Here is a 14,671-nt window from a genome sequence, read left to right on the forward strand (position 1 = left end):
TTGTTCTGCATGTTAATAATTCACTAGATAATGAATTTTCTGTGTGTTTAAGATGGATGTGCCTTGTTGGTTGTTTTATTACATGTTGTGCTTTCCTTGCAGTTTTCTCCAGGTTAAGCTGTTATTGCTTGTAATTACCACATGATGTCCTGTGTCACAAAGATTGGTGAGGTTCCGTTTTATGTATTTTTATGTACTAGTTATATTTTGTTTTGAAAACATTTCCTTCTAGTTTGTAAAGTGTGCTTCTGCTTTTCAGTTGAGTAGTTATGCATTTGTTTTATTCCTGTTTGAAAATTAGCATCTTTATTTAGATTAATTTATTTATGTTAAACTTGTGTGAATGTTTTGGATTTGGGCTGTAAAATAAGGTTTTTTGAGTGTCATTATTTGCTTTCTCTCATCCTTTGCTTCTTTGTTTTAATTTTGGCAGCTTTTGGGCATAAGCTTTTTCCACTGTGCTTTTTGTTTTTTAGCACTGGTTTTGTTCCATTTGTTTTGTCTGTTTCCTACTGGGGGTTTTTTCATCTGTGAATTTGATTTTAATTTAGTTTTCTTGTGGCTGTTCCTCTCATTGCACATTGAAGATTATATAATTTTCAGGTTATACCAGTTTTAAGTTTTTCCTGCACTGGACTAAGCAATGGTAATGAGAGTTTTGGATTTTAGATATCCTCTTACCTCTGATATATAAATGTGCATACACAAATTAGATTTTTATTCCATTGGTACTGAAGCATGAGATTTGCATGGTTTCCAGGCAACCTTGATTCATTAGTAATTCTAAAAGGTTTGGAGGCCAGCGTATAAAAGGGTATCGAGGAGTTGAAAGCCTCTTATTTACTTGGAGGGGCATATTTTTGAACTTGTTTCCAGGAGGAGACTGGGAAGCAATTTCATCTTATCGAATTCCATAAGGGGTAAATATGTATGCCCAAGTGTTTAAAAGTGTGAATGTTCTGAACCTGTCTTAAATTTTGTCAGTAGGGATGGGACTAGACAGCTGTCACGTGTTTTAGATTAATGGTCTTTTTCTCCAGTGACTGCATGAGGAGATAATCAAGGTATGTATAGTTTTTTGATGCCTTCAGATTTGTGAGTTGCTGGATACGGTAACTGGGACCTTATGTAGTGCTGTAGGAAATGTCTCAAATATTGTGGATTATAGGTTATAAAACATTGTATTAAATTTAGAAATAATTGCTATGGCAGCGTGGTAATGAAATTTAGAAGAAGAATTTATGATCTTGATCATGTGACATTGTATCCATCCGAGTGATGCACCTTGAGTTAACTACTGTTTGAAAGGCTCACAAGCAGTGTGCTCACATGCAAAATGTTGTACATAGGCTGTTGGAACATGTGAAGTAAGTGACAGTGTTTCATCTGTTTCTGATGGCCAGGCAAATCCCCCAGTTATATGAAAAACAAATAAGGGCATGCACTGGCATATCAAACTTTAGGGGGTGGGTTTTGCATTATCATAAAATCTGACCCTTGCTAGAACAGCTGCAAGCAGCAAGTTTCCATTTTAAAAGTTCCAAACACACAAAGCACTGCTAGGTGTATAAATGAAGTATTCGACCAAAAAACAAAGATAAGTATTCCACAAAAAAAGGCCAATACTTCAACCATAGGCAAATGAATCTCAATGCCATTCCATCCAGTTTAAAATGAAGTAAAACAAACTTTAATCTTCCATTGAGCTCAGTTAAACAAGGTAAGTGCTTTCATGGTTGTATCAGACCAGAAATGCATTGAATTGTGGTCCCTTATAAATATACTCAACAATTAAATGCAATAAATCTATACCAATTATTCTATTTAGAATTAAAGCCATACACACCCTTACTGAAATTTCTGATGCACCTTTAAAATATATGTTTAACATCTGTCTAGGAATATTATAATAGCATAAAAAACATCAACATAAAATATATATATATATATATATATATATATATATATATATATATATATATATGTGTGTGTGTGTGTGTGTGTGTGTGTGTATCACTTTATTATTTACTATTCCACACAATAAATTTATTTAAAAACAGCCCTATTCTTTAAAATAGGCTTCATTGGTATCCTTTCATTGAGGCCTTTGCCTCTGTCGGCCCTTAATCTAACTATCCATCTAGTTTCTGAAGTTTCCATTTTATTTATCAAATCACCCCCTCTTTCATTTGATAAAACCTAGTAGCAGGCAGATAAAACAGGAAATCCAATTGTAAGAAAGCAGACAACTGACTCCACGGCAATAATCCACACGTATTATATTGAATAACAACAATACAAGAAAGCAGAAATAGGATTGAGCGCTTTTGTCTCCACCCTGGAGACCTCTTCAGAATCACTTCAAACAAAAAGATGCCATCTTTTATACACACACTAATCCATTATAATTGGTCATAATTCAATTAACCACAAAATTTAACCTCAATCAATGAAAATAAACTGTTGTGTTTCTAAAAACCTGTTTCTGATTTTAACAAAATCTTTGAAATCAGACTGTCATAGTTTGAATGAATCCATCAGTACTTTTTAAATTCTTAACCAACGTGTATAATTATATGTACACACGTAAATACACTCACATAAAAATTCTTTGCATATTAAAAGTTCTTCACGTTAAAAATTCCTTACATATGAAATTTCATACATATAAAAATTTTTATTACATATTAAAATATTTTACATGTTAAAATTCTTTCTTATTTATTTATTAAGTCCCTTCTGATTGATAGAAGTATGCAATACTGTACAAATATCTATATTGTGTTATATTTTATAAATAGTAAATATATAAAAAATATGTATGTAAAATATTTAAAATAATTTTAAAATAGATACCTACTGAGCAGTGTCAAATGAATACAGTTTTGTACAAAATATATACCCTTTAAAATTAACTGGGAAAGAATATATAAATATATGTATATACTCATATATATGTTCATGTTTGTACATTCAAATTTTCATAATGTGTAATAGTACTAGAGAGAATGTGTGTGTTTTTTGGGGTCAGAAGGCATTAATTTTAATGCTGGTGCAATAGATATACAATCGTTCATCCCTTTTCCATTAATTTCAATTGCCATATCATTTCTCTGTATAGCAATTTGGTTTCCCAGTCACCCCCTCTGTCAGGGGTTTCAACTATTTCCAAGGCCCAGAATTTGAAATTAGCGTTAGGGCAAACCATAGAATGTCTGTATAATGCATTGTTGACATTCTTATGGTTAATGTCTCTAATATGTTCATATATCCTTCTGCGTAGATGTCTTTCTGTTTTCCTCATTAGAAACACCAACAGGATGTACAACATGCCAAGTACACCAGGCCTTTGGTATAGCAACTACTATATTTATTTGCTTTAAGGGTAGTTTGTATACTAGGCAAATAAATAGATTTCTCCCCTGCAATAAAGGGGCATTGGGGGCATCTATTGCATCTAAACGTCCCCCTCTTTTTACTAATGGCAAAAGAACTGTCAATACCAGATCCATCCTTACCATATTCCAAGATGTTTTTTAGATTATTGTTTCTCCTATAACTATAGGTAAGTTTATTCTTAAATACATTCACTCTAGTAGGCATGTTTTTAAACATTTCCCATACACTATTAATGCTTTTCCTTAACCATTCTATATTGTTGTGATATGTCAAGGTCAAATATGGGGTAATTTTTAGACTTACTTCACTACAATTGTTGTTAGAGGTATCATTTTTATTTCTAGTCTGTGTATTACCAACTGATAATCCATCACGCAATAATGGAATATATCTGGTATTCCTATGTGTTATTACCCATTTCTTAATATCCGCAATCAAGTCACATGGGTACCCTCTCTCTAAGAACATATTGTTCAATGTATTAAGTTCCTTTGAGAACTCTTCTTCTTCACTTGTCATTCTAGAAGCCGTAATCATCTGTCCTTTGACCACATTCTTTTTCAATACAAGGGGGTGGTCACTATCAAAATGTAAATAAGAGTTTGAGTAATTCTCTTTTCTGTATATGGCAGATGTGTATCTCTTTAAGATTGCATCTTTCATTAATCTGACATCCAAATAATGGTTTTCTTCTTTTTGAACCTCGTGTGTGAAACTAAGGAATGATGTACTCTTGTTTATAAATTCAATAAAATTATAACTGTCTTTTTCCGGGCCTTTCCATAATATTAAAATTGTTTCTGATTTTAACAAAATCTTTAAAATCAGACTGTCATAGTTTGAATGAATCCATTAGTACCTTTTAAATTCTTAACCAACGTGTATGTACACACGTAAATACACTCACATAAAAATCTTTGCATATTAAAAGTTCTTCACATGTTAAAAATTCCTTACATATGAAATTTCATAGATATAAAAAAATTTATTACATATTAAAATACTTTACATGTTAAAATTCTTTCTTTATTTTGTATTTATATTATTTCAATCTTTATTGATTGATTCTTGGGACTTATTAAGAAAAATAAGTAATGAAGGTTATAATGATGAAATTATGTTTATAACGATTGATGTAAGAGACCTTTTCACGGTGATACCCCATGATATAGGCCTAGCATGGTTTGAGGAGACACTTATGGATATGGACTTCCTTGAACCAGATGAATTTCGTATTATACTTGAAAATATGGAAATAGTACTAAAGAACAATTACGTCTATTTCCATGGAGAATACTATCATCAAATCCAAGGAGTGGCAATGGGAGCGGCATGCGCTCCTACTTATGCCAATATAGTTATGCTGTATTGGGAAAAGAATTATGTTTTTACATCTGAGTATTATCATCACATGGTTTGCTACTACTGATTTTTGGATGACATTTTAATATTATGGAAAGGCCCGGAAAAAGACATTTATAATTTTATTGAATTTATAAACAAGAGTACATCATTCCTTAGTTTCGCACACGAGGTTCAAAAAGAGGAAATCCATTATTTGGATGTCAGATTAATGAAAGATGCATCCTTAAAGAGATACACATCTGCCATATACAGAAAAGAGAATTACTCAAACTCTTATTTACATTTTGATAGTGACCACCCCCTTGTATTGAAAAAGAATGTGGTCAAAGGACAGATGATTAGGGCTTCTAGAATGACAAGTGAAGAAGAAGAGTTCTCAAAGGAACTTAATACATTGAACAATATGTTCTTAGAGAGAGGGTACCCATGTGACTTGATTGCGGATATTAAGAAATGGGTAATAACACACAGGAATACCAGATATATTCCATTATTGCGTGATGGATTATCAGTTGGTAATACACAGACTAGAAATAAAAATGATACCTCTAACAACAATTGTAGTGAAGTAAGTCTAAAAAATACCCCATATTTGACCTTGACATATCACAACAATATAGAATGGTTAAGGAAAAGCATTAACAGTGTATGGGAAATGTTTAAAAACATGCCTACTAGAGTGAATGTATTTAAGAATAAACTTACCTATAGTTATAGGAGGAACAATAATCTAAAAAACATCTTAGAATATGGTAAGGATGGATCTGGTGTTGACAGTTCTTTTGCCATTAGTAAAAAGAGGGGGACGTTTAGATGCAATAGATGCCCCCCAATGCCCCTTTATTGCAGGGGAGAAATCTATTTATTTGCCTAGTATACAAACTACCCTTAAAGCAAATAAATATAGTAGTTGCTATACCAAAGGCCTGGTGTACTTGGCATATTGTACATCCTGTTGGTGTTTCTACGTAGGGAAAACAGAAAGACATCTACGCAGAAGGATATATGAACATATTAGAGACATTAACCATAAGAATGTCAACAATGCATTATACAGACATTCTATGGTTTGCCCTAATGCTAATTTCAAATTCTGGGCCTTGGAAATAGTTGAAACCCCTGACAGAGGGGGTGACTGGGAGACCAAATTGCTATACAGAGAAATGATATGGCAATTGAAATTAGACGCTTGTAATGGAAAAGGGATGAACGATTGTATATCTATTGCACCAGCATTAAAATTAATGGCTTCTGACCCCAAAAAACACACACATTCTCTCTAGTACTATTACACATTATGAAAATTTGAATGTACAAACATGAACATATATATGAGTATATACATATATTTTTATTTATATATTCTTTCCCAGTTAATTTTAAAGGGTATATATTTTGTACAAAACTGTATTCATTTGACACTGTTCAGTAGGTATCTATTTTAAAATTATTTTAAATATTTTACATACATATTTTTTATATATTTACCATTTATAAAATATAACACAATATAGATATTTGTACAGTATTGCATACTTCTATCAATCAGAAGGGACTTAATAAATAAATAAGAAAGAATTTTAACATGCAAAGTATTTTAATATGTAATAAAAATTTTTATATGTATGAAATTTCATATGTAAGGAATTTTTAACATGTGAAGAACTTTTAATATGCAAAGAATTTTTATGTGAGTGTATTTACGTGTGTATATATAATTATACACGTTGGTTAAGAATTTAAAAGGTACTGATGGATTCATTCAAACTATGTCAGTCTGATTTAAAAGATTTTGTTAAAATCAGAAACAGGTTTTTAGAAACACAACAGTTTATTTTCATTGATTGAGGTTAAATTTTGTGGTTAATTGAATTATGACCAATTATAATGGATTAGTGTGTGTATAAAGGATGGCATCTTTTTGTTTGAAGTGATTCTGAAGAGGTCTCCAGGGTGGAGACGAAAGCGCTCAATCCTATTTCTGCTTTCTTGTATTGTTATTCAATAAAATACGTGTGGATTATTGCCGTGGAGTCGGTTGTCTGCTTTCTCACAATTGGATTTCCTGTTTTATCTGCCTGCTACTTTTTATTTTCATTTGGTTGCTGAGTTTTTGGTTCCTGGTATTTGATAAAACCTGTTACATGATTTGAAACCTAAAAGAATTTGTCTGCCCATATTCAACTACATGTTTTGCTAGGGCATTCGTCAGCGTGCCCTTCCTTATATGTAACAAGTGCTCGTGGATACGAAATCTAAGTTCCCTATTCGTTTTTCGCACATAGAAGGATAAACATATTTAATGTCTTGACTGTTACAATTAGCTTTCACTTTAAATGTATATGTATACCGTGTGTCTGGATGCACAAATTTGTTATTCTGCTCAATAAATTGACATTGATTACACTTGGTACATGGTGATGTACCTGTGAAATTTACATTATTTTCTATTGATTCATTAGTCTTTCCTTTAAACCTTTTATTTCCAGGAAAGCTTTGAAATGGAAATAAAAGGTTTAAAGGAAAGGCTAAATGACAGAGGCTATGAATCAACAAGGATGGATAATAATATTAAGGAAAGTATTACACACAGAAATGACATTGGCAAACCCTACTATTCAGATAGTCAAACAGAAAGGCAAAAATGATAAGGTCAATAAACAAGCAGTAAGGGTGCCAACATATGCCACCAATAGTAATTTAGTTACTGATACAGTTAAGAAATATTGATAAATATTGACTCAAGATCCAGAAATAAGACCGTTAATAGGTGAAACACCAACATTTATGTTTAGAAACAAAAAATAATTGAAGAGGATGCTTTGTTATAAACATGAATCAATAGAAAATAATGTAAATTTTCCTTTACAATTTTATAATGTTTAACAGAATGTGACACCATATATTTTATTAAGAACTAAAGGTGAGGCACCTGGAAATGCATTTTTATAACATTGCAGATGCAAGTACTTGATATCTTCATAGTATGAGTAGCAACATTCTGGAGTTCATAGTGTCAGCTTCTGAGCCTACATTTTGTATAAGGAACTATTTGTTACCAGGTATTATTTATGTGTTGTGTGACATACTGATATCACTTGGTCTTTAGTAAAATGGCTCCATATGTTTTCTATATGTAAGTAGGAGGCTATGGCCTAGGGTCTTGCCTCGGTGCTGAAATATGCTTAAGTGGACTTTTTGTTGCAGTTGCAAGAAACTAGTCCAGCTCTGAGTACACACACACACACATATATATATATATATATATATATATATATATATATATTAATGCCTTGTGTAACTGAATTACAGCTCTCACATAATGGTAGCCAAGCATTGTCATTGAGGCATAGTAGACCCACCAGTAAATTACAAGTTTCTTTGTCATATTTGTGATGATTGATGTAACATGTTTGTGATGATTGATGTAACACGTAAGAGAATTTAACAGCAGCATTCCATAACGTCAGTGGTAGTTCTCTCTGTCAGTATACTCCCAGAGTTGGCTCAGAAGGACAGTTCAGGCGGTCTCTCATATTGCATTAAGGCAGGCACATCTAGACCGATATTTTAGATGGCTGATCTTGACCTTTGAATAATTTCTGTAACATGTAATTTCATTTAGTTGTACATTTGACTCCCTTTTCCACAAGGCTAAAACTTTTTCCTGTCAGTCTCTCTCACCAAACAAACATCAACCACTATACACATCTGAGACTATCTCACAGTTTTTTCCTTGGAGCCAGTTAAGGACCGTTTTTAGATTTTGCATCTAATAAGATATTGGATCAGAATATAACTGCTTAAGCTTCTGTAATCTGACTACACTCTGGTAAAAAAATAATGTAATTAAAACTTCTGCAATCTGGTGATACACAACAAAATCATACTCAACTTCATAACTCAAAGTATCAGTCTAACAAATACTTGGCTATTAACCCCACAAAGATGGAAGAATTTAACAGTAAATGAACTACTCTTGAGGCCTGGTTACAGCAATAGACCCATAAACTGCTGATCATTACAGAAACCTGCCTAAAAACATTCACTGGTTACCTACGTACATATGCTGGAATTATGCAAAATTTCTGAACAGACTAGGACAGCAAATTAGCTATGCCATTACTGTATTTATTAAAAAATAAATAAAACGCACACATTAGTGCTGTAGTTGCTGTATTAAAGAAAAAAGCTCACCTGAGCAATAATTGTCAGCTAGGGATATTGAACCAATATGGTTAATTGTCCAACTGCAGCTAATAGTACAGATTATTAGATGTGATAGTGTTCAATCTCGCCGTTTGTTCTTACACATGGGTTCGGAGCCGATCCTCGGCTCCGTGCCGGCCTCTTGCAAGCTCTGCATCGAGAAGAAGCTCGAGACAATCTAATACCCACAATCCCCCTCTGCCTTTACCTCAGATCTAGTTTGCCGCTGCTGTGTTCGCATCGCTGGGAGCTAGCTCGAGCGTCTAAAGCTAAGATATAACTTTATTTGTTATATTTTATTGGATTTTCTTATTCTATTTGATATTTCAGTGATATACTGTGTGATTGTGTTGTTGACTGGTTAAATTCTCGGTACCGTTAAGCTTTTTTATCGGTTAGAATTTTTCGGGGCCTACAGCCCTTCTTAAATTTAATAGGATTTGACTTTTATACCGGATTTGACAATTTTTTCTCGGATTTGACTACATCACTGGACTTGTCTTTTACTTCTATAATGTCTGATAAGGTAAAATCAGGATTTAAGCGTTGTCAGTGTGGCCAGAAAATGTCAGTGACTGACAACCATAGTTCCTGCGTCTACTGCTTTGGCCCTCTCCACTTGCAAGAGGACTGTTCCATCTGTCACTCTTTTAGTGGGAGGGTCATGACAGATAGGCACAGGAAACTAATGGACAGAGGTTTATTAAAACCTTCTTTTCAGGAGGCCCTAGATGCTTCTGACCAGGCATCAAAATCCTCTAAGGAATCGAAGACGTCGGAGCCCAAGTCATCGGCTCCGAGCTCTTCAGCAAAGGTTAGATCACTGGTTCCACAGACTTCGGGGCCGAGTGTTCAACTGGTATCGGTTCCTGAGCCACGAGTCTTGGAACCGATGATGGAGCTCCCTCCTTCGACCTTATTGAGGTCGGCTCCGTCTTCGGTTCCTTCGACCCGTTCTTCTTCCAAACTCTCTGATATCGATGTGGATCGTGTGGTGCAGAAGTTATTGGAGCATTCGGCCCTGTCCAAACTTATTTCGGTTTCCACCCAGTTGGTGTCGAAACTTGAAGGCCTCCCGGTGTCTCCATCCATTCCTCCTCCGAGACCTGTTCAGTCTTTGGAGCCGGAAGAGGCTGATCTACTGATTGTGGAGCCCTCGTGTCCAGAACCGTCTTTTTCTCGGTCTGTTCCTCTCACCTCGACTCCATCGGACCCGATACCGGAGTCTCGGAGCCGACGGTCTGTCCTTGGTTCCGGGGCCGAGAGTCGAACCGACGTTTCGGTTCCGACTCTCCCTCGGGCCTCGGCGCGGATCGATTCGGCTCCGTCCTCGGGGTCGATGCCTTCGGTGCCTGTGTCGGGGATTCTTCCCATTTCCTCGGAACCGGGAGATTCTTCGATGTGGGACCCGGGGGTGTTCGACCTAATGAGGAAGGTGTTGTCTACCCAGACAACCACATCAGTCGAAGCAACCTCTCCTCCCCATAAAGGGCCGTTATCCTCCTCTGCACCCACGGCCACATCCAAGCGTCGGGCACCAGTGTCTCAGCCACCCCTGGAGGGTGCCCCCTCTTCCTCGGAGGCTTCTTCAGATGCTCCCCACGAAGAAGTCCCTAGGAAAAGATTGTGTAAGAGGAGACACTTGGATTCTCCACAAGAATCCTTGACATCTGATACTGACTTAGATGAGTCAGAAGGGTCCCCTAAGTCACCTTCAGAAGATGTCTCTTTTTCGGACATATTGGAGATCCTGAAACAGAGAGGTGACTGGCAGTCCCTTCCCCCTTCTGAGGATGAGTCAGTTTTGCTGAAGGCATTTGGTGCTCACCCTTCCTCCTCCTGGGTCACTCCGCCTTCGATGAATTAATGGAACTAATTGCTCAAGGGCGTGGAGGCTCCTGACACAGTGGAACCAGTCCCAAGGAAACCCAATAAATACATCACGGCACCTCAGGACAAGTCCTACCTGACAAAAGGAGTTCCAGTGGACGCTATGGTGGTGGCAGCGCCACGAAAAAGGAGATGTCAGAGTCTTCCTCATCTGTCCATCCCCTAATAAAGATTCTAGGACGATGGATAGGTATGGAAGCGCATTTTTAGTTCAGCGGCTTTTCCATGCGATCCCTGAACTATTTGACCCATTTTACACGTCTACAGAGGGATCTAGTCAAAGAGTTGGGAGATACCCTCCAGGGTACTACAGATGCTGCTGTCTCGGAGAAAGTGACAGCACAACTTAATACCCTTACATCCATTGTGAACTCGTCCATGAGGCTGATTTCCTACGCAGCCGAAGGTTCGAGTAGGGCAGCAGCTTCAGCAATTGCTCTTCGCAGACAATCCTGGATGCACTTATGTTCCTTTGCGGAAGCCTTCAAGTCTTCCTTTACTAACGCCCCATTTGACGGTGCCACTCTCTTTGGCCCCAAAGTAAAGGAGACCCTTGCCCGGTGTGAACAGGAGGGAAAGACTCTGTCTGCTGTCGGAGTCCGTTTTTCCACCCCAACCAGACCGTACCCCAAAGGGCAACGTGGTGGAAAAATGTGGTTTCGAAAACCCCAAGGAGCTTTCTCAGGCACACAGGGAGATGCCCCCTCTAGAGGCAGAGGAGGGGGCAGAGGTGGAAGACGCCGCCCAGGCGGCAGAGGGGGTCCGCAACATCAAGGTGACAGGGATACACTCCCTGGTAAACCTTTCCAGCACTCCTGAGAGGAGGCCCGACTGTCCTGCTCTGGAGGCAGTCGGGGGTCGCTTAGCTTTATACCCTCAGGCCTGGCAAAATGTAACTACAGACAAGTGGGTAAAAAGCGTGGTTACCAGAGGTTACAACATACCCTTTCTATCCCATCCCATTCCAAAGAAAAGACTCCCAGATGTACCGCCCCATCTGCGAGAGCCAGCAGCTATAGAGATTTCAAAGCTGCTAGAGAAAAGAGTCATCCAACCAGTCCCAGCGGACCAGCAAGGATTCTGGACTTACTCAAGGTTCTTTTAGTTCCAAAGAAAACAGGGACTGGAGGCCCATCCTGGACCTAAGCTACCTCAATACCTTCGTCAGGAAAGAAAAGTTCAATGGTCACGCTTCAATCGATCCTTCCATTCTTACAGAAGGACGACTGGATGTGCTCAATAGATCTAGAGGATGCATACTACCACATCAAAATGGCCAGGGCATCCAGAGATCATTTGCGCTTCCGGCTGGGGCCAGTCACTTTCAATTTCGAGCCCTGCCCTTTGGTCTGACCTCAGCCCCAGGGTCTTCACCAAATGCATGGCAGTGGTAGCGCCTCACTTGAGACGCCAAGGATTCCAGGTGTTTCCGTATCTGGACGACTGGCTCCTTTCTGCCACCACCCAGCGTCAACTATTACAGGCCAGAGACTTTACTCTTCAACTGTGTGTTCACCTAGGAATTTCCGTGAACTTGGAAAGTCCTTGCTTCAGCCATCACAAAATATTTTGTTCATAGGAGCAGAATTAAACACACGTCAGTTAATTCTAAGACTTCCCCCAGAAAGGATACTATCACTTCAGACTCACATACGTCTTCTACTTTTGTCAAGGAAATCTCCAGCAAAACTGGTACTGAAGGTTTTGGGACTCATGTCAGCCTCCCTTATTGCAATACCCTTGGGAAGGCTGCACATGAGAGTCCTTCAATGGCTACTGTTTGCACAATGGTCGCTTTCAACAACTACCTCTAACACACGAGATTCTTATTACGAAAACATGCAAGACACAACTAAACTGGTGGCTTCAAACGTGCAACCTTTCCAAGGGAGACCATTTGTGCTACCCACTACAGTTACGGTGACCACGGACGCTTCCTGATAGGGTGGGGCATCTTTCAGGGACAGACAGTCCAAGGCGAATGGACCAATTTGGAGTACAATCTGCACATCAATGTTCTAGAGTTGAGGGCAGTGTTTCTAGCGTTGCAACACTTTGCTCCCCTTCTTCCTCTAGGAGCTATTGCAGTTCAGACGGACAACATGTCGGTAGTCTGGTACATAAACAAGCAAGGGGAACCAAGTCCTATCAGCTATGCAGAGAGGCCATGAGAATCTGGCAGGGCGGAGTCCACGGTCGCTTTCTAATAGCAACGCACATCCCGGGTCATCCAACGTCATAGCCGACAGGCTGAGCAGAGCAATTCTGTTACCGCATCGAGTGGTCCCTAAAACAGTCAGTGGCGAAAAGGATTTTTCGCATGTGGGGCCAGCCTTCCTGCGATCTGTTTGCGTCTCCAATGAACGCCAAATGCAGGAGCTACTTTGCCCTATTACCCTCCAGGGGAAGTCCCCAGGGACGACTGATTCACGATTGGCCCCCGGGACTCCTTTACGCATTTCCTCCATTTCCTGATATCAAAGTTTCTCCAGAAAGCCAGAAACCTTCACAGGACAATAATCCTCATTGCCCCATTCTGGCCTCGTCAAATTTGGTTTCCCTTCCTGAAGACACACTGCATTCGGGAACCCTGGATTCTGGACCCAGAGCCAGATCTGTTGACTCACTCGTCAGGGGTTCCCCATCCCGCCCGTCCTCCATCTAGCAGCTTGGCTGCTCCAGTTCCCAACTTAGCCAGGTCTGATCTTCTTCGCCAGCAGTTCGAATATATTGGTGGCTTCTCATAAAGCTTCCACTACTAAAACATATTCTAGTAAATGGAAGCGATTTGTATTCTGGGCGAATACACAGCAAGTGGATCCTTTTATAGCTCCTGTGAATAAAATATTAGAGTTTTTAATGGACTTATTCCATCAGGGTGCTTCTCCTGCTACACTAAGGGTTCAATTGGCTGCCATTTCAAATTTCCATGTGGAAGAATGTGGGGCTCCTGTTATGGCCCACAGACTTTGCAAAGCCTTTTAAAGGGGGTTTTCTCATTTGACCACCCGTCAGATCTCCCACGCCACCTTGGGGTCTAAACTTGTTGTTATCTAAATTAATGTTGCCCCTTTGAACCTGCCTCTTCTTGCCCATTAAAATTTTTGTCCTGGAAGACTCTCTTTGGTAGCCATTACTTCCGCTAGGCTAGTATCTGAACTTCAGGCTCTCTCCATCAAGCACCCTTATTTGATCTTTCACTCTGACAGAGTTTCTCTTCGAACCAATTCTTCCTTCCTCCCTAAAGTGTGTTCTATTAACAATATTAATCAGTCCATTGAATTACCCACTTTCTTCAAAAATCATCCAACAAAATGGAGTATATGTTGCACAAATTAGATGTTCACAGACAACTAAGATTTTACTTGGATAGAACAAAAGATCACAGAAAAACTGATCAACTCTTTGTGGCTTTTGCTGATAGCAGGAAAGGACTAGCAGTTACCAAAAGAACTCTTTCTAAGTGGTTAACGGATTGTATAATCTATGTCTACGATTCTTCAAATCAAACTCTTTTGCACAAACCCAAAGGACATTCCACAAGGTCAGTGTCTACATCTTTGGCTCATGCAGCCCACCTACCACTGACGCTATTTCAGCGGCTGCTACTTGGTCTAAGCCACATACATTCATTTCTCATTATAAGGTAGACAAGGCTTCTAGGGACAGGGCAACCTTTGGTTCCACTGTGCTCAAGAACGCCTTCCGTGAGTTCCTCAGGAACAAGGAGCTAGGACGCTACCCATGTGTAAGAACAAGCGAGATTGAACACTATCACATATAGAAGTTATGTCCTTACCATAACATT

General features: G+C 38.5%; 1 protein-coding gene across 1 annotated transcript in view; it reads left to right on the forward strand.

Moving 5' to 3' along the window:
• Positions 1–4,516: 4,516 nt before the first annotated feature.
• The window catches only part of LOC122814194 (protein Hook homolog 1-like), a 310,008-nt gene continuing 299,853 nt past the window's right edge, over positions 4,517–14,671 (forward strand). Inside the window, exon 1 of the mRNA XM_044086800.1 lies at positions 4,517–4,764. Coding sequence (XP_043942735.1) covers positions 4,517–4,764 — 248 coding nt within the window. The remainder of the gene's footprint in view (positions 4,765–14,671) is intronic.

Source organism: Protopterus annectens, chromosome 10.part0, assembly GCF_019279795.1.
Source record: "Protopterus annectens isolate FY-2018-M chromosome 10.part0, PAN1.0, whole genome shotgun sequence".
Classification (NCBI taxonomy): Eukaryota; Metazoa; Chordata; order Ceratodontiformes; family Protopteridae; genus Protopterus; species Protopterus annectens.